Here is a 20,895-nt window from a genome sequence, read left to right on the forward strand (position 1 = left end):
CTCCTGCTGTACACCAGGCGCATTCCTCGTTATGAAGAGCCTGACACTCGTAAGAGAGTAAGAGAAGAGTCAGAAGAAAGAAGGGAGCCTTCTCCTTCCGAGCCTATCAACCCAGAAGATGCCTCGGAAGACGAAATGAAGGAAGGATCTTCTAATTATAAAGTTCTTTCGTCCCTTCTGTTGGAGGAATATGGAGACTCTTTGACGCCAGCTGCTCCCCCTTCTCCACGCTCTCTGTTTTCGAGCACGAAAACACACAAGTCTTCCTCCTTCCTTAAAATGAGCCTGCTATTTCTATGAGGAGGGCTCTTCAATCTCTTGACTCCTGGTTCAAGAAGAAGAAGGAGTTAGGAAGGACGGTCTTTTGTATGCCTCCCGCTAAACTTACAGGGAGAGAGGCATTTGGTACGAAACGATGAGAGAATATGGGATTGTCCCTCTGTCCGTTTCAGCTGAATCAGACGTTCTCGAGTTGGTGGATTCGTCGAGAAGGCACGCTTTGAATGCAGCGAAGGTGACATGGGGGCTTTCGGAAACGGACCACCTCCTCAAGGGACTTTTTCACACTTTAGAAGTTTTTAACTTCTTAGATTGGTCCCGGGGTTGGGGTTCTGGCCAAGAAATCGCAGGAAAAGGAACAACTCGACCCAGAAACCCTAAATAGCATCCTCCCGCCTGCATTGATAAGGCGGTTCAGGATGGATCGGCTGAGGTATGCTCCCTCTTTGGTGCAGGAGTTTTAAAGAAGAGAGCGGTTCACAGTGCTTTCCTCACGAAGGCCGTCTCTCCTTCGCAGAGAGCCGCCTTATTGTTTGCGCCTCTCTCTGAACACCTTTTTCCCTCGCAGTTGGTGAAGGATATCGCGCATTCTCTCACTGAAAAGGCCCACCCAGGATCTCCTTAGACAATCCTCAAGGAAGAATAGGCCTGTGGCTAGTGAGGAAAGAAAGTGACTCGCCCAGCTCAGCAGCACGCCCTTTCGAGGGAGGTCTTCCAACTAGATCGATCGCCAGGAAGAATCAACCGAAAAGAGGGGCAGTCTTCCTTCCGTCCCTTTTAAGAAAGGGAAGTGAGATTCTGTCCTCCAGACACCCGTAGGTAGCCAGGTTACATTCGTTTGCGAAAGCCTGGGAAGACATAGAGCGAATCCTTGGACGATGTCGATTATCAAGAAGGGGTATCGCATCCCATTCAAGGACATTCCTCCTACCTTGACAACATCACCGAGGGAATTGTCGCCAGATACAGGGACCCTGTTCTGATGGATACTTTCTTCGTCAGATGGTGGAACAGATGTGGGACAAAAGAGCAATAGAGCTAGTGCTGGATTGCAACTCCCCGGGGTTTACAATCGCTTGTTTCTTGTAGCAAAAGCCTCGGGGGGATGGAGACCGGTACTGGACGTAAGTGCGCTGAACAAATTCGTCGAACAACAGAAGTTCAGCATGGAAACGTCTGCTTCAGTCCTTGCAGCACTGCGGCAAGGGGACTGGATGGCGTTCCCTAGACCTTCAGGACGCATACTTCCACATCCCGATCCACCATTCGTCGAGGCAGGATACCTTCGATTTATGTTCGAAGGAAGAATCTATCAGTTCAGGCCCTGTGTTTCGGCCTGTCCACGGCTCCTCAAGTCTTCACAGACGTGATGAAAAACAAATAGCAAGACACTTACATTTGAAAGGGATAAACGTCTCCCTGTACCTGGAACGACTGGCTCATCAGAGCCAGGTCTCAAAAGCAGTGTTTGGAGGACCTGTCAACAACACTGGAATTGACAAAATCATTGGGATTGATCGTGAACCTCGAGAATCTAGTCTCAGATGATCCCCAGGCCAGAACGTGGTTTATCTGGGGATTCAGATGGATTCTCGGGGTTTTCGAGTTTTTCCATCTCAAGAGAGAATAAAGAAAGGCTGTGCCACAGTATCGAACTTTCTAGGGAAAGAGCGCACTTCGGCGAGGGAATGGCTGAGCCTTCTGGGAACCCTTTCCTCGCTCGAACAGTTCTTTCTCCTAGGAAGATTACATCTTCGACCGCTTCAGTTCTTCCTAAGAAGAAGTTGGAGTTGGAAGACAGGTCAGCTCTCGGACACGTTTCCAATCTCGGAAGAAATAAAACATCATTTGAAGTGGTGGTTGATTCCATTAGGAAAACAAAGGAGTGTCCCTGCAAGTACGGAACCCAAGCCTGACATTGTTTTCAGACGCCTCGGAGTCGGGCTGGGGGGGCAACATTGGGATCCAAAGAAGTGTCAGGCACCTGGTCGGCAGAACAGGTGTCATGGCACATAAATTGCAAAGAGCTCTTAGCAATTCACCTGGCGCTAAAGAGCTTCGAACACATAGTCAGAGGCAAAGTCGTACAGATAAATTCAGACAATACGACAGCCCTGGCTTATATCAAGAAACAAGGAGGGACGCACTCTTTTGCTCTGTACGAGCTGGCAAGAGATCTACTGATTTGGGCGAACCAAAGGAAGGTAGTTCTTCTAACAAGGTTTGTCCAAGGGGAGAGGAATGTGAGAGCGGACAGATTGAGCAGGAGGTTCCAGGTCCTTCCCACAGAATGGACACTCCACTCAGAAGTCTGTCAGAGCCTTTGGCTCCTTTGGGGGAAGCCTCAAATAGATCTTTTCGCCACATTCCTCTCCAAGAGGATAGAAACATTTTGTGCCCTGGTGGAAGATCCCCGGGCTTATGCAACAGACGCCTTTCTCCTGGACTGGTCAGGGATAGACGTTTACGCTTTTCCCCCGTTCAAGATACTGGGGGGAAGTAGTCAGAAAATTCGTGGCATCCGAAGGAACCAAGATGACTCTGATTGCTCCGTATTGGCCAGCTCAAATTTGGTTCACAGAGGTGATGGAATGGACTGGTGGACTTCCCCAGATCTCTTCCAAACAGAATAGATCTGCTCAAACAACCCCACTTCGAGAGGTACCATCAAAATCTACCCGCTCTTGCTCTGACTGCCTTTCGACTATCGAAAGACTTGTCAGAGCGAGAGGCTTTTCTCGCCAGGCAGCAAACGCAATTGCTAGAGCCCGCAGATCATCTACTAGGCGAGTGTACCAATCGAAGTGGGAAGTTTTCAGAAACTGGTGCAGGTCGAAGAAGCTGTCCTCTTCCAGTACCTCTGTGACCGAAATTGCGGATTTCTTCTGTTTTTCTTAGACAAAAGTCGCATCTCTCGGTACCGACCATTAAGGGGTACAGGAGTATGCTTTTCAGCAGTCTTTAGAAACAGGGATTGATCTAACGAATGATAAGGATTTGCATGACCTCATTCGTTCCTTCGAAACATCAAAATCACTTGAACCTAAGGTTCCAAGCTGGAACTTAGATGTGGTTCTTAAATTTTTATCATCAGACAAATTCGAACCACTTCACACTGCTTCGTTTCGTAACATCACTAGAAGTGTTTTTGTTTCTGATGTCTCTGGCAACGGCAAAGAGAGTCAGTGAGTTGGCACGCCCTTGAATCAGAGTTGGCTTCAAAGGAGACTCTGCAATTTGTTCATTTCAGTCCCTTTTTCCTTGCCAAAAATGAAAACCCTTCGAATCCCTGGCCCAGGAGCTTCGAAGTGAAGGACTTTCTAGTTTGGTGGGCAGAGAGGCAGAAAGATCCCTTTGCCCAGTTAGAGCTTCTAAATTTTATTTGGACAAGAAGAAGCAGTTGGGGGGTTCGCAAATAGGTCTTTGGTGCTCAGTGAAAGACCCCAAGAGAGCAATGTCCAAGAACGCCTTAGCCTTCTTTGTAGAAGTGTTTTATTACAGAAGCTCATAAGAATTGTCCAGATGATTCCTTTTAAATCTTTTAAGAGTGAGAGCCCACGAAGTTAGGGCAATCGCAACCTCTGTGGCGTTCCAAAGAAATATGTCACTCAAGAACATTTTGGATGCAACTTATTGGAGATGCAACTCCGTGTTTGCATCACATTATTTAAAAGACGTACGAGTTACGTATGATAAATGTTTTTTCGTTAGGTCCTGTTTGTGTCAGCACAGACGGTTCTGGGTAAAGGAGAAAGCACCAATCCTTAAATTGTGTACGTAACCCTCTTGTCGGATGTGTTCTCGTGGTTTCGGTGTATGGGAGAGTCAGTTGTCGCCACACAGCGGCCTTCACTTCTCTTCATTTGAAAATCGAGTGACATCTGACTATTTAGAGGGGTACAAAAATTTTTTTATTTTTGTATGTATGAGTTTCGAGTTTGTGGTTGTTTGCTAAGAGTTTGGGGATAACTCTAGGCAATCTTAGAACCAACTAACACGGGTTAGGATCGGGTGATCGGGATTGGTTGTGTGCTCCTTAAATAAATGCGTGTTGTCATATAAGCGGATGTGCTCCCATTGACAAACGCCAGTTAGGTTCTGTCGAGTAAGTGGAAGAGACCCCATCGACAGATCCACAAGAACTCTTGGCCACAGATCACTATCTCGCTAAGGCTCTTGAGATGAAGCAGACTCCTGGGCAGTAGCCACGAAGTCTTCCATCTAAGAAGGTAGGAACTAAGGTTTATTTATACCTACAACATATGTTGTTTACCTGTCTAGTCAGTTAGTTAGCTGTCTCTTGCCCTCCACCAAAGGGTGTCAATCAGCTATGTATATATCTGACAGGTAAGTTGAATGTATGAAAATGACATTGTTATGATACAATAAAGTTTCATACATACTTACCTGGCAGATATATACAATTGAAGACCCACCCAGCCTCCCCGCAGGAGACAGGTGGAAGAGAGAATCTGATTAGAAAACGGGAATAGTTCCTAGTCCTGCCACCCAGAGCAGGGCGTAGATCACTGACCTACCTGTAGCGAGTGCCGCGAAATTTGAAATTCTGTCGGGAACGACGGAGTCTATAGCTATGTATATATCTGCCAGGTAAGTATGTATGAAACTTTATTGTATCATAACAATGTCATTTTTCTGATAGCTCTCGCTACTGCAAAAAGAGTAAGCGAATTGCAAGCTCTAGACTCGAGAGTGGGCTTTAAGGGAGACTCTGCAGTGGTATCTTTCAGGCCTTTGTTTTTAGCAAAAAATGAAAATCCTTCAAGACCTTGGCCCAGGAGCTTTGAAGTCAAAGGGCTTTCTCAATTGGTGGGAAATGAAATTGAAAGATCATTATGTCCTGTTAGAGCATTGAAATTTTACCTGCAGAAGAAGAAACAGTTGCAAGGTTGCAATCAGAGTCTCTGATGTGCGGTTAAGGACCCGAAGAGACCAATATCCAAAAATGCCTTAGCCTTTTTTGTCAGAAATGTAATAACGGAGGCACACTTGAAGTGTAAAAGTGATTCATTTACGACATTGAGAGTTAAAGCGCACGAAGTACGTGCAGTTGCTACATCATTATCATTCAATAAGAACATGTCGATGAAAAACATCTTAGCAACCACGTATTGGAGGTGCAACTCGGTGTTTGCCTCCCATTACTTAAAGGATGTAAGGGTAACATACGAGAAATGCTTCTCTCTGGGTCCGTATGTATCAGCGGATACAGTGCTGGGTGAAGGAGATAAGACTGATCCTTAATTTTTCTTTATGTTTTGTATAATTTTAATTTTGAAATATAGTTTGGTGTTGAGTTTTTAAGGTTGTTTAAAAGGTGGTTGGGGATAACTCCTTTCAATCGTAAGTACTAATCCACGGTTAGGATCGGGTGATCGGGATCAGTGTTGTGCTCCTTTGTTATGCCATTAGGCATAGGTATATTTTCGTGTAAGTGGATAGGACCCCAGTGACAATTGCCATCAGGTTCTGTCGAGTAAGTGGATAAGACCCCATTGACAGTCCTCACAAGAGCTCTCAGCCATAGGTCACACCCTCGCTGAGGCTCTTGAGGCGAAGCAGACTTCTAAGCAGTAGCTATGAAATCTTCCACCAAAACAGGTAGGAACCACGGTATTGTTAATTATTTTTATTACCTACAACGTATGTTGTTTACCTGTCTAATCAGTAATTAGCTGTCTCTTACCCTCCACCAAAGGTGCCAATCAGCTAAGTATATATCTGACAGGGAAGTTGAATGTATGAAAATGATATTATTATTGTACAATAAAGTGTCATACATACTTACCTGGCAGATATATATGATTAAATGGCCCACCCAGCCTCCCCTCAGGAGACAGGTGGAAGAGAAAATCTGGTTCTAGAACGGTAATGGTTCCTATTCCTGCCACCCAGCGGCAGGCTGGTAGATCACCTGACCTACCTGTAGCGTGTGCCGCGAAATTTGAATTTCTGTCGGGGACGACGGAGTCTATAGCTAAGTATATATCTGCCAGGTAAGTATGTATGAAACTTTATTGTACAATAACAATATCATTTTTGGATGTTCACATTACTTCCTCAATGATGTAAAATGTTACAATTGAACTCTTCATTTCAGTTTGTAATGGCTGATGTTTACACAAACCCAGAGAAGCACGTACTTTTGCACAATAATGTGAAAATGCCCTTGCTTGGTTTAGGTAAGTACTGGAGAATTATTTGAAATCAATTATTGCAGTGCACTGTAATATAACTTTTTAATCTTGCAGTAATGTGTTGTAAAATTTATCCTAGTCTTGACTACTGTTTGTGCCAAAACCAATATGTAAAGAAATACTGTTGTTTTCTGAAATGCACAGATGAATGCTATATCATAAGTGGGTTATGTCCCTTGCAAACATTACAGAAAATTTTGTGCGTGTTCTTAACCACATTTTTTCCCATTTCCTGTCGGTAAACTTTGTCTCATTCTTATTAAGGAAAGAATTTATTTTGAGTGTTCAGAGGAACACACACAATGGAATGTTAGGGAACTCGGTTCCCATAATTAGCTAGCCAAAGAATGACGAAAAGAAGGATAAAATTGGAAAGAAGGAAGGGCAGATAGTAGCAAGGAGATTGCAAAGTAGGACAACAGTAGTTAAGAATTAGTCACTGACAGTGTAATAAGAGGATTATTGAATTCTTCTTCTGTTCATATGAGAAACAAACCTTCGGTCTTAACAATAGGATAATCTCCAAGTGCCAGCTGGTAACTGGTTAACCCTCTTACGCCATAGCGGTAAATAAAAAATTGTCTCCCGTATGCCGGAGGCATTTCAGAGTGAGCGCGGAAGCGGAAAAAATATTTTTTTCAAAAAATCACAGCGCGCTTAGTTTTCAAGATTAAGAGTTCATTTTTGGCTCCTTTTTTTGTCATTGCCTGAAGTTTAGTATGCAACCATCAGAAATGAAAAAAATTATCATTATCATATATAAATAATGCGATATATGATAGCACAAAAACGAAATTTCATATATAATTGTATTCAAATCGCGCTGTGCGCAAAACGGTTAAAGGTAACAAGTTACTTTTTTTCCGTTGTGATGTACACTAAATTGCGATCATTTTGGTATATAACACATTGTAAAACGATAAAAGCAACACAGAGAAAATATTATCACAAAATAATGCATGAAGTCAGTAACGAGCAAGGATGTAAACAATAAAATTTTTTTCAAAAAGAAAATTCACCATAACTAAATAAATTTTAAATTTTCATGAAACTTACCTGACCAGAATTATATATAAGCTGGGTATTTTATGACGTCCGACAGAATTTCAAAACTCGCGGCACACGTAGTGGGGCGGCCAGGTGGTATACCCATTCCCGCCGCTGGGAGGCGGATATCAGGAACCATTCCCATTTTCTATTCATATTTTTTCTGTCGCCGGTGTTGTAAACAACTGTTTGCAGTACCTCCGTCTAGGATTTTTGGATTATCTCGTTTCTAAGTATCTGGATTGACTTTTGGTTATCGACTCTGGATTGTTGGATTGGCACGCGTGATAGTGGACTGTTTTTTGAATTTGGATTGGCTTTTCTGTGTACATGATGTCAGGATCAAGTACAGGAGTTTCAGATGTGTGTGAGGAGTGAATGTAAGGTGAGGAATTCTTAAACCTTCAGTTGATCCTCACACAGGTATGTATGGAATGCAGGGGGCATGTTTGTTTGGTTGATGATCGGTGCAATGGAATGCAAGATTTGACCGATGATGATGAAAATGTATGAGACCTATCGGCGTAAATTAGAGCGTGATAGAGTCAGGAGGGCTTCCTCCAGGAGCAGTTCTACGAAAGGTAAGGAATGTAACATTTCTCCCCCTCTAACACCGGTAGATTTTGTTTCACCTAAACCTGTGATGTTGCCTTCGGGCCCTGTTTTTGTGTCTGGAGAAGGTAATGCCCTTTCTCTGATTCTCGAGTCTCTGCGCACTCTTGAATCTAAAGTGTTGGCCTTGGAAACTGGCCCTGTGAAAGTTTGTGATCGTGCCCCTAGTGATGTGGAGGGGGCGTCAGATCGGCCCCATAATGCCTCTAGGCTGAGACCTCTATCGGACTCCCAGGACTCAGGGAGAGGGTATGTCAAAAGCCGCAAGAGGGTTACAGGGGCTCCCCACCGATCTGGCGTCCCTTCAGCAGGCCTTGTTGCAAAGTCCCAGGCTGCCAAGGAGCGCGCTCGAGCACGTATCCTGAAGGACTGTTTCTTGTCCTCCGAAGCGTCCTCCCCGCGCAAAGGCAGGAGCGCTCGGAGAGACTCGCGTCCTCTGAAAAGGACTTTTCGTTGTGAGGACGCTTCACGTCCTTTTTCACCAGTTTCGTTGCGTTCTTCTCCGGATGCTTATGACGCCTTTCCTCCTCAGAAAAGAGGCAGGTTGTCTTCCGGTGAGGACGTCCAGTCGCGCTACGATTGCTCTTCGGAGAAGCAGGTAGCTGTACCTGTGAGAAGGAAGGAGGCGTCCCCTCGCCCCTTGCCTTCTCGCAGGTTCAGTCCTGCCCCTTCTAGTTCGTCACCTACGAAGAATATTCTTTTGTCCCTTCAGGACCAGCTTTCTGCTCTTATGGCTCAGAGGACTCGCCCAGCAGCAGTCAAGCCTAAGCGGAGAAAGGACGTCAGGCTGCCCGTCAAGAGGATGAGGCAGTCTCCTTCTCTCTCTCCTCGTTCGTCTCTTTCCCCGATTGCGTCTCCTTCGGATCATCGCCGATCTCGTTCTCCTGATAAAGCTTGCGCTCAGCAGGACGCTTTTTGCTATCATCAGGACGCTTTCTACGCGAAGCAGGACGCTTTTGAGGACGCTCGGCAGGATGCTTTCCGTTCTAAGCAGGACGCTTTACAAACAAGACAGGACGCTTTTGAGGACGCTCAGCAGGACGCTTTCCATGCTAAGCAGGACGCTTTTCACGAGAAGCGGGACGCTTTTGAGGCCTCTCGTCAGGACGCTCAGCAGGACGCTCGGAGGGACGTGTCTCCTCATAAGGAGTTTGTTAGAGCGCATAGAGACTCTTTACCTTTTGGTCTTACTAGTGCTATCAAGAAGCATAAGATCTCTTCAGTTAGAAGTAAGGCAGTCTCCGTCGTCTCACAGGACGCTCGACGCACCCAAGACGTTCTGCCTTCTTCAAGTGTTAAGGATCATCGTAAGGATGATTCCGTGCCCGAAGCATCAACTTCTAAGCAGCGGAAGTCTTTGTTTAAGCCTAGACCCGCTGGACGTACGCCCTCTCCGGATGGACGATCACCGGTTCCTCTTAGAGAAGAAGGGGAACTTAGTAGTCCAGCGAGCTCAGTGGAAGAGGAACCCCCTTTGGTTTTGTCTGTCTCTGACTATAAGGTTCTTGTGCGGCTTTTACGTTCGTCCTTCGGGGACAAGTTTCAGCCGGCAGCTCCTAGGTCTCCGCCCTCGCAACTTTCGTCTTCCAAGTCATACAAGACACCGGAGTTTGTTGAGATGAAGACTTCTCTTTCAACCAAGAGGGCTTTCAAGAAGCTACAGGACTTTATGACTCGAAGGAAGGATCAGGGCAAGACGACTTTCGCCCTTCCTCCCTCTAGACTCTCCGGGAAAGGAGGCGTGTGGTATGAGACCAAGGAAGACGTGGGTGTGAAGGTTCCTTCGTCTGAACTTGGGGACTTCTCCAGCTTAGTGGACGCCCAGAGGAGGTCCCTCTTATCAGCTGCCAAGGTGTCCTGGACTCCTTCGGAGACGGACCACCACTTGAAAGGACTGCTGCGCATGTTAGGAGTCTTCAACTTCTTGGACTGGTGCTTGGGAGTTGTGGACCTACAATCTAGAAGCCCTGACTCTCTCAGTCTGGAGGAGCTGTCCAGTGTGTTATCATGTATGGACAAGGCCGTCAGGGATGGTTCGGAAGAGCTAGTTTCTCACTTTGGAACAGCTTTCCTTAAGAAAAGAGCTCTGCTTTGTAATTTCACCGCAAAGTCGGTTACACCCGCTCAGAAAGCGGAATTGCTCTTTTCTCCTTTTTCGAACCATCTCTTCCCCCCAGACAATGGTAAAAGATCTAGCGATTAGTTTGCAGGAGAAGGCGACCCAGGACCTATTAGCACAGTCCTTGAGGCGTCCAGCAGTTCCTTCTACATCATAGTTTGTGAGACCTCCGAAGAAAGTTAAACCCTTTCGCGGAGCTCCTCCCTCGAGAGCAGCTCCTCGAGGGAGAGGGCTTTCAAGAGGAAGAGCTTCCTTTAAACCTAAGACAGCCAAATGAAGAACATGTCCTTCAGACGCCAGTCGGAGCCAGACTGAAGTTTTTTGCGGGTGCATGGAGACAGAGAGGGGCGGACCCTTGGACTCTCAAGATCGTAGAGCAAGGGTACAAGATCCCCTTTTTGCATCCTCCTCCTCTAACATCAACTCCCAGGGACCTTTCTCCGTCTTATCAGGGAGAGAAGAAACGCATCCTTTTCGATCTTTTAGATCAGATGATCGAAAAAAGAGCGGTGGAGCAAGTCGTGGACCTGGGGTCACCAGGCTTCTACAACAGGATTTTCCTGGTACCGAAGCAGTCGTCGGGTTGGCGCCCAGTCTTAGATGTAAGCAGGCTCAATCTTTTTGTAGAAAAGAGCAAGTTCAAGATGGAGACGCCTCAGTCAGTGCTAGGAGCCTTGAGACCTGGCGACTGGATGGTGTCCCTAGACCTGCAGGACGCGTACTTTCACGTCCCCGTCCACCCTCTTTCAAGGAAGTACCTGAAATTCGTCTTAGGAAACAGAGTATGGCAATTCAGAGCCCTTTGTTTAGGTCTCAGCTCGGCTCTGATGGTCTTTACCGTCATAATGAAGAATGTAGCGAGGAGGTTACATTCTTCAGGGATCAGAATATCCCTATACCTCGACGATTGGTTGATCAGAGCGTCGTCGAAAGGGAAATGTCTGAAGGACCTTCAGTCAACTTTAGCCTTATCGAAGTCCCTGGGACTCTTAGTCAACTCTGAAAAGTCACATCTGACCCCGACACAGTCCATCGTGTATCTGGGGATTCAGATGGATTCAGTGGCTTTTCGGGCGTTTCCGTCCCAGGAACGTCAGCGTCTAGGCTTAGAGAAAGTCTCAGCCTTCCTAGGAAGAGAGACTTGCTCGGCGAGGGAATGGATGAGTCTGCTGGGCACCATTTCCTCGCTGGAAAAGTTTGTCTCCTTGGGAAGACTGCACCTCAGGCCTCTCCAATTTTTCCTAGCGGAAGAATGGAAAGCCAAGGAGGATCTGAATGCGATCTTGAAGATCTCAAATCCAGTGAAAAGCCACTTAAGATGGTGGCTCGACCCTCAGAAGTTGCAAGAGGGCTTATCCCTAAATCTTCTGAGCCCCGACCTAGTGTTGTTTTCAGACGCTTCCATTTCGGGTTGGGGAGCAACACTAGGAGGGGAAGAAGTGTCAGGCTCCTGGAGAGGGGAACAGGTAGCCTGGCACATCAATGTGAAAGAACTAGCAGCGATCTTCCTGTCGCTGCAGTTCTTCGAAGACAAAGTGACAGGCAAGGTCACCCAAGTCAACTCGGACAACACCACAGCCCTTGCATATCTGAAGAATCAGGGAGGAACACACTCCCGATCCCTTTTTCACCTGGCAAGGGAAGTTCTGCTATGGGCAGATGTGAGGCAGATCAAGATCCTGACGAGATTCGTCGCAGGGGTACAGAACGTCAGGGCGGACCTTCTCAGTCGACAAGATCAAATCCTGCCAACAGAGTGGACCTTACACCAAGAAGTGTGTCAACAACTGTGGAAGTTGTGGGGACGTCCTCTAGTCGACCTGTTCGCGACGTCGAGGACGAAGAGGCTTCCTCTGTATTGCTCACCGGTCCTAGATCCAGGAGCAATTGCGGTGGATGCATTGCTCTGGAGTTGGACAGGCCTAGACCTTTATGCCTTCCCTCCATTCAAGATCATGGGGGAAGTCATGAGGAAGTTCGCAGCTTCAGAAGGGACAAGGTTGACCCTGATCGCCCCGATGTGGCCAGCGAGAGAATGGTTCACAGAGGTCATGACATTCCTTGTGGACTTCCCAAGGACGTTGCCCTGGAGGAAAGATCTACTCAAACAGCCTCACTTCGAAAGGTATCACCAAAACCTCTCCGCTCTGGATCTGACTGCGTTCAGACTATCGAAAAGTTGGCCAGAGCGAGAGGTTTTTCGAAAGCAGCTGCGAGAGCAATCGCTAATGCTAGAAGAGCCTCTTCAAGAGCTGTTTACCAATCGAAGTGGGCCTCCTTCAGGGCATGGTGCAGAAAGGAGGGAGTTTCCTCTTCCACGACCTCTGTGAACCAGATAGCCGATTTTCTGCTTTTCCTAAGAAATGTGCAAAAATTGGCAGTCCCGACCATCAAGGGATATAAGAGTATGTTGTCAGCCGTTTTTTGACACAGAGGACTGGACCTCTCTGACAACAAGGATCTCCACGACCTCTTGAGATCATTTGAAACCACCAAGATTCCACAAGCGAGACCGCCTTCATGGAACCTCGACGTGCTTCTTAAACATTTAATGTCAAGTCCGTTTGAACCTCTCCACGAAGCGTCTCTACGGAACTTGACGAAGAAAGCGCTTTTTTTAACTTCTCTGGCGACGGCGAAGAGAGTTAGTGAAATCCAAGCGTTCAGTAGCCAAGTGGGCTTCAAGGGGGACAACGCTGTCTGCTCGTTGAGCCCAACTTTCTTGGCTAAGAATGAGAACCCGTCTAACCCTTGGCCCAAGAGCTTTGAGATCAAAGGTATGTCGAGTCTCGTGGGTCAAGAACCAGAGAGAGCCCTGTGCCCTGTCAGGGCTCTCAAGTTCTATATTCACAGAACTAAAGAAGTAAGAGGTCCCTCAGGTAATCTCTGGTGCTCGGTGAAAAGACCAGAATTTGCTTTGTCCGAAGAATGATGTGGCTTTCTTTCTTGATGGACGTCATTAAAGAGGCTCATTCATCTTGCCAGAAGACTGATTTGAGCCTCTTACGAGTGAAAGCTCACGAAGTCAGAGCTGTAGCTACCTCTCTTGCCTTCCAAAGGAATATGTCTATCAAGGATATCCTTGATAGCACCTTTTGGAGGAGCAATTCCATATTCGCCTCACATTACCTACGGGATGTGAGAACGATTTACGAGAGCTGTAGTTCTTTGGGGCCATACATTTCTGCGGACACAGTTTTGGGGGCTGAAGGTAGCTCTCTCCCTATCCCTTAGCTTAGAATAGGTTAGTTTTATTGTTGTGTTTTTGGTTGATGGTGAGATCTTCTGTGAAAATCTCCCATTCTTTAGTTTAACTGTCAGGGGTTTTTTGGTTAGTTGGTCAGGTGGTGGTCAGTTGCTCTGTAGCCCTCATATGGATGGTCCGATGGTCTTGTCACATTGTGGTTACGTCCCCGTTGACAGAGCATCCAGAGCACACCAACACTACAGGTCTCCACCTGGCTGGCAACTCTGATTAAAGCAGAAGCAGGCTTAAGTGACAGTAATCACAGAATCTACTTTGCTAACAGGTGAGGAACCAAGATGTACATCATCTATTTAATTTAAGTTTCCTAAAAATCCTATTCTGTCTCTTCCCACCATCCGAAGGTGGGATTCAGCTATATATATATATATATATCTGTCAGGTAAGTTTCATGAACAAAATGTTATTGTTATAATACAATTAAGTTAGTTCATTCTTACCTGGCAGATATATATATATAATTAGAGTGCCCACCCTCCTCCCCTCAGGAGACAGTGGCATGGATAAAATATGAATAGAAAATGGGAATGGTTCCTAATATCCGCCTCCCAGCGGCGGGAATGGGTACTACCACCTGGCCGCCCACTACGTGTGCCGCGAGTTTTGAAATTCTGTCGGACGTCAGAAAATACAGCTATATATATATCTGCCAGGTAAGTATGAACAAACTTAATTGTATTATAACAATAACATATTGTCCTAGAGACTTCCAATTTCTTTCAAAATGAAGACAAATGATTGAATATTACTATACTGTAAGAGTATTAGCTTACAATTGCAGTTTTCGACCATATCTGACGAGTTAAAGTTGACCGAATGTTTAATTTTTTTATATATATATATTTTTTATATGCAATTATTTCGGAAATAAGAAAAGCTACAACCTTCAAATATTTTTCGTTTTATTCTACATGAAATTGCACACTTTTTCATATATAAAACTCTTTGAAATGCCTAATATGAAACGGAGCAAATATTCCGAGAATGGGACGTATGTATTTCGGAGATTTGTGGCGGAGAATCCGCGCGCGGAGGGAAGGAAAGATTTTTTTTTAATTCACCATAAATCTAAATATTTTGCTAGAGACTTCAAATTTGTTTCAAGATGAAGATAAATGACTGAATATTACTAGACTGTAAGAGTTTTAGCTCTCAATTGCGTTTTTTGACCATTTCGGTAGAGTCAGAGTTGACCGAACATGGTTTTTTTTCTATGTATCGTGATTTATATGCAAATATTTCAAAAATGAGAAAAGCTAACAAACCTTCATTATTTTTTTGTTGTATTCTACATGAAATTGCGCACATTTTCATATATAAAACTTTATGTAACGGCTAATTTAAAATGGTGCAAACATTACCACAATCGCACGTATGATTTTTTCGGAAGAGTTACCGCGCGGACGTAAAGAAAATGTTATTTTTTTCATAAATTCACCATAAATCGAAATATTGTGCTAGAGACTTGTAATTTGTTGCAAAATGAAGGTAAATGCTTGAATATTACTAGAATATAAGCTTTTTAGCTTACAATTGCGTTTTTTTACCATTTCGGTAGAGTCAAAGTTGACCGAAGGTTGAAATTTTGGCAATTATCGTTATTTATATGAAAATATCTCAAAACTGATAAAAGCTACAACCATGGGTTGTTTTTAGTTGTATTGTGCAGGAAATTGCGCACATTTCCATATTTAAAACTTTATATAACGGCTAATTTTAAAATGGTGCAAACATTACCACAATCGCATGTATGATTTTTTTTCGGAAGAGTTACCGCACAGACGTAAGGAAAAAGTTTTTTCATAAATTCACCATAAATCGAAATATTGTGCTAGAGACTTCCAATTAGTTGCAAAATTAAGGTAAATGATTGAATATTACTAGAATATAAGCGTTTTAGCTTACAATTGCGTTTTTCGACCATTTCGGTAGAGTCAAAGTTGACCGAATGATATTTTGGCAATTATCGTTATTCATATGAAAATATCTCAAAACTGATAAAAGCTACAATCATGAATATTTTATTGTTGTATTCTACATAAAAATGCGCACATTTTCATATATAATACTTCATGTAACGGCTAATTTACAATGGTACAAAAATTATGTCAAAGTGACGAAATAACTTCCAAGATGTGTCACAGATACTTTTTAGTGCGGCAAGAAAGAAATTCGCGCTTGCGCGCCTGCGTAACGATTGTAAACAAAACAACACCTTGATCTGTGAACTCCCAGCATCCCCCAAGGCGCGTGATTCAAAAGTTTTAGGCTGGTAGGCCTATAAGTATTTTTCCGCAAATTTTAAAAAAAACTTTTGTAAGTCGACGTAAAATACGTCCAGTCGGCACACAGGAGACAAAAATGTCGGCGTAAAATACGTCCAGTCGGCGTAAGAGGGTTAAAACAATCAAACCATTTATAGCAAGGAATCTGTGATATCTGGCAACTCTTATGCATACGATGTGAGAGCTGGTCAGATACCGCACGTCGCACTCTATGATGCATTCAGTCTTTTCTTTAACCTCCTTGGAGAGTAGATGCTTTTGCTTTTGCTCTCCTTCCAAGCCAGTTGTTTTGTGCCCATGTTCCCTTCCTTTTTTCAATGTGTTTGTTTTGTTAGGACAGTGGGAGTGTGTAGAGTGATAAGAGCGTTTCTCTGTCTTCTGTACGAAGATGTGACTTATCCTTGCACATACATGCTGATGATATCAGAGGTACTACCCCCTCTTTATCTGTTCCTGTACCAGTTCATCGGCGTAAGGACGATAAGGCTCCAATTAAGAGGTTGAGGAGGCAGATATGAATATGGCTCAAGCTGCGCATAAGGATTCTTCCCTCGATAAGACTGCAGTTGACAGTTGGGAACGTGAGGTTTCCCTGGCCTGCGGACGTGTTTCTCATTCTCCTGGAAGAGACCTTAACCTTAGGAGTCAATCTCCTTCAGGTAGCTCTCTTCGGTGACATTCCTTTTCTCAGGACCATGCTAAGTTGGTGTCTCACGGACCGTATCCGGACTATTATTCAAAAACAATTGTTCGAAAACAATTATTTGAAAACAGTTGTTTGGAAACCAATTGTTTGATTTAGTAATTGTTCGAACCAACATTTTACGAGTAATTCTTCAAAAACAGTTGTTTGATAGTACTTTAATTATTAGTGAATACTTTGTGGAATCTCAAAGCTTGTATTCCAGGATAACTCAGTAGATTTTTTCTAGTTCAGAGGATACACCCTTTGCAAAAAGACATGGCTGAATTTATTCAAAGTGAGAAAGGAAGAGACATGCTATTCATGGATGGATTCATTTATGTGAAGGACAAGCAAGTAAGTCAAAGATCTACTGGAAATGCCAACATTTTGCAGAAAAGTGCAAAGGGTGCTGTAACAATTGATGGCACAATCACTTCTACTAACGGTGAACATAATCACTCAGGAAATTTGACAAATGTTTAAATACGGAAGTTATTAGATAAAGTGAAGACTGACACAAAAACAGCACGAGATTCTCCTCATTATATATCATCTAACGCATCTTCAGAATTAAATCGTTGTGTTGCAGCCACTCTATTGCAAACCTGCAGAGTTGTTGGTCTAGAAGGATGCAACAAACTCATACCTGTTATTATCTGAAGGAAGGTTTGCTGATGAGGAAGCATATAGACCTTCAGATATACCAAGAAATGCTGAATGGGGCGAATATCATCAGATTTTGATTCCATATCCATTGAGGAAGCAAGTGGAAGCAATAGCTCATGGGAATCAGAGAGACTTTAGAGAAGATCATGAATTATTTTTTCTGGCCTGGACTTCATAAGGATGTTAGCAGGTTCTGTCAGGAGTGTCATACCTGCCAGATAGCTGGAAAACCAAATGAAACCATTCAGAAAGCCCCCCTACAACCTATAGAAGTTAGAGGAGAACCCTTTAGCAAGGTGGTTGTAGATATGGTTGGATTGCTTCCGAAGATGAAGGGAAATGAATATTTGTTGGCAATGTGTCCTGTTACCAGATATCCAGAGGCGATCCCTGTTATAAACATATCTGCCAAGATAGTTGCTGAGAAACTAGTGGAGTTTTTCTCAAAGTTTGGGATACCAGAAATTGTACAAAGTGATAGAGGAACGAACTTTACTTCAAAGTTACTCCAGGATGTGATGAACTTGTTAGGGGTGAAGCAACAGTTATTAACTGCTTATCATCCAGAAACTCAAGGAGCCTGGGAAAGGTTCCACCAGACATTGAAAAGTATACTGACAAAGTATTGTTCTAAGTCAGGAAGAGAATGGGATGTTGGTTTACCCTTAATGTTATTTGACGTTAGGAATGCTTATCAAGAAAGCATGGGATGTTCACCTAATGAGATGATTTTTGGAAGAGAAGTGAGAGGACCCCTGAAGATTCTTGCAGAAAATTGGGAAAAGAATAAGAGGAAATCCAAGGAGATTATGTGAAGAACTTAAGGAAAAGGTTGGATGAGATGAGAAAATTCTCTTTAGAAAATCTGAAAATGACTCTAGAGATAATGAAAAGGAAATATGATAAGAAGACTAAGCTAAGAAGTTTTAGTGTTGGTCAACAAGTGTTAGTGTTTATGCCAGTCAAGAGATTTCCCCTTACCAATAAATTTCAGGGTCCTTATAAGATAATTGAGAAGTTAAGTGATGGAACTTATGTGATTGAAATACCAGAAAAAGCAAAATGACAAAGGAAGATACATGTGAACCTCTTGAAACCTTACTTCTCAGATAATAAAATTGAAACTGTGTCAATAGCAGACAACTTCATCCACAGAAGACGACAATGTCTTAGAATTTGGAGCTGAAAGCAAGATGAATAATTCTTCAATTTTGGAAAATTTGGAGGATAAACTGAAACATCTGAATGTTGAACAGGTGAGGAATTGAGTGAAGTGATTAGAAGCTTCACAGAAATTTTTGCAGATGTACCCAGACATACTAATCTGACCAAACATGAAATCAAGATCCAAGAAGATGGAAAATCCTTCAAGCAAAGAGCTTATCGCCTATCACCTTATCATTGAGATGTTTTGAAGAAAGAAGTTGACTATTTGCTACAACATGGATTAGCAGAACCCAGTTAAGTCACTACAGTTCTCCTTGTGTGTTAGTGAAGACACCTGATGGCTTATTTAGGATGTGTACTGATTACAGGAAACTGAATTCCATTAGTGTGACTGACAATTATCCCTTGCCTCTCATAGATCAGTTACTTGATAATATTGGGCAAGCCAATTTTGTTTCCAAGATAGACTTATTGAAGGGATATTATCAGGTACCCTTAGATGAAAATGCTAAGTTGCTGTCAGTTTTATTACTCCTTTTGGACTATATCACTACTATGTATACTGTTCTGCCATTTGGTCTGATGAGTGCACCTGCAACATTTCAACGAGTGATGGATCAACTGCTAAGATCTATAGTCATTTACTCTACAACATGGGAAGAACATCTCCAGATCCCAAAGATAATTTTCAAGAAACTACAAATTCAAGACTAACAGTCAACCTCAAGAAGAGTGGGTTTGAAGTTGGGAAAGGCCTTCTCGCTCCAGTGAATGCTAATGTAGAAGGTATCTGTAAGGCTACCCCACCTACTACTAGGAAGCAGCTACAAAGATTTTTGGATGGTTGGATTCTATCGTTGTTTCTGTCCAAATTTCTGAGCCGTAGTAGCCCCCTTGACAGACTTAACTAGTCCCAAAGCTAAGTTTGTTTGGACTCCAGAATGTCAAGAATCTTTTGAGAAGGTAAAAGCTGTTTTAACTTCAAGACCAGTGCTTCAAGCTCTAAACTTTAATAAGAAATTTGGGATACAAGTTGATGCCTCTGATTGTGGAATTGGAGCTGTTCTACTTCAAGAAGATGAAAATAACCTTCTACACCCTGTGTATTTCCTGTCTTCGAAACTGAAAAAGCATCAGGAAAACTATGCAACAATAGAAAAGGAAACTATAGTCTTAATCACAGCATTGAAAAAGTTTGAATTGTGTGTGAACAGATCTAGGAATGAAGAAGTTTGTGTTGTCTGATCACAATGCCCTGTCATTTATACAACAAATGAAAAATCAAAATCAAAGACTGACCCGATGGTCTTTGTGCTTGCAACAGTATAATTCAAAGTTGAGCACATATCTGGTAAGAACAATGTATTTGCCAATTAATTATCCCGTTGTGAATCGTTTGATTCAACCCCGGGATAACTAATCTGCTTGGGGAGGAATCTTATACTGTGAGTTTTGTTAAGCAATTATGGTATTAATAAACATTACCTTAATATAATTTATCTTGCCCTAAATACCCAAAAACCGCACCAAAATTTACCCCATTGGCAACCCTGTTACCTCCTATTCTGCCCGCCTGTTGGCAACACTGCCGTTGAAAGTTACAAAACCTTCCCTTGAAAATCAGTTGTTAACGAGTGCCCATGTTGTTTGCATCATGGCTGCTCTTTATAAATTTCCGAAACCTTTTGTGCCTTTAAAACTCTCATTAATTGTTAATGCGGCTTTATGTTATTTACCATTTACGTATTTTATCCACAAAATTAGTGAATTAATTCTTATTTCTGTTGATGCATATATTTTGTTTGACGAACTTTTGTGCGACCCTAAATTACGTGACTTGTCCAACAGTCCAATGGATATCCAAAAGGATTCGACTCATCCTGCTGCTAGCAACATCAGGAATTGCCCAGCTTGTGGGACAAGGATGAGTAGCAGGGAGTATGAACCCCATGACCTTAGTAACTCTTGTCATGGACAGGTTTGTGACTTGACTTCTCGTTGCGACTTCTGTAAGTCTTGGTCTGACGAAGACATGATGGCGTATATTAAACATCAGAGAATCTTGCAGCATAAAAGATTAGTTAAGGAGAAAAAGAAATCGGTAGCTAGACCTTTATCTAATGATATTCTTGAGTTGTGCGCTCATGGTTCTGGTTCTTCGGTTTTGGTATCGTGTGATTCTGATTCCGAATTAATTGATGCTTTGCCACCTGTACAACCGGTAACTAATGAAGTCATTTCTGATTTTGATTCAAAGTTTATGGCGATGGAAGCTAGTTGGAAGAAGAAATTTGAAACATTATAGCATAGTCTAGATAAAGACATTTCAGTCAAGTTTAGCGAGCTGTCAGAAAATTTTGAAGTAGCTTTCGCTAGGATGTTTAACACTCTTTTAGATTCATTTTCAGCTCCTCATCAGGTACCTGTCGACAGCACCATGGGTAATGGTGCGACAGATACCCCAGCTTGTGAACCCCGTCGTGGCAAAGGCTTAGGGGGATCTGGTCTGGGCAAGTGTCCTATGATTCTTTACCCAATGTGTCCCATGTTAG

General features: G+C 43.3%; 1 protein-coding gene across 4 annotated transcripts in view; it reads left to right on the forward strand.

The window, feature by feature from the left end:
• Positions 1 to 6,352: 6,352 nt before the first annotated feature.
• Positions 6,353 to 20,895, forward strand: part of LOC135219528 (uncharacterized oxidoreductase ZK1290.5-like) — a 334,332-nt gene continuing 319,789 nt past the window's right edge. For all 4 annotated transcript variants that reach the window (XM_064256366.1, XM_064256363.1, XM_064256364.1 and 1 more), the window contains exon 1: positions 6,353 to 6,482. In XM_064256366.1, coding sequence (XP_064112436.1) covers positions 6,374 to 6,482 — 109 coding nt within the window. In that variant the 5' untranslated portion in view covers positions 6,353 to 6,373. The remainder of the gene's footprint in view (positions 6,483 to 20,895) is intronic.

Source organism: Macrobrachium nipponense, chromosome 1 (genome assembly GCF_015104395.2).
Source record: "Macrobrachium nipponense isolate FS-2020 chromosome 1, ASM1510439v2, whole genome shotgun sequence".
Classification (NCBI taxonomy): domain Eukaryota; kingdom Metazoa; phylum Arthropoda; class Malacostraca; order Decapoda; family Palaemonidae; genus Macrobrachium; species Macrobrachium nipponense.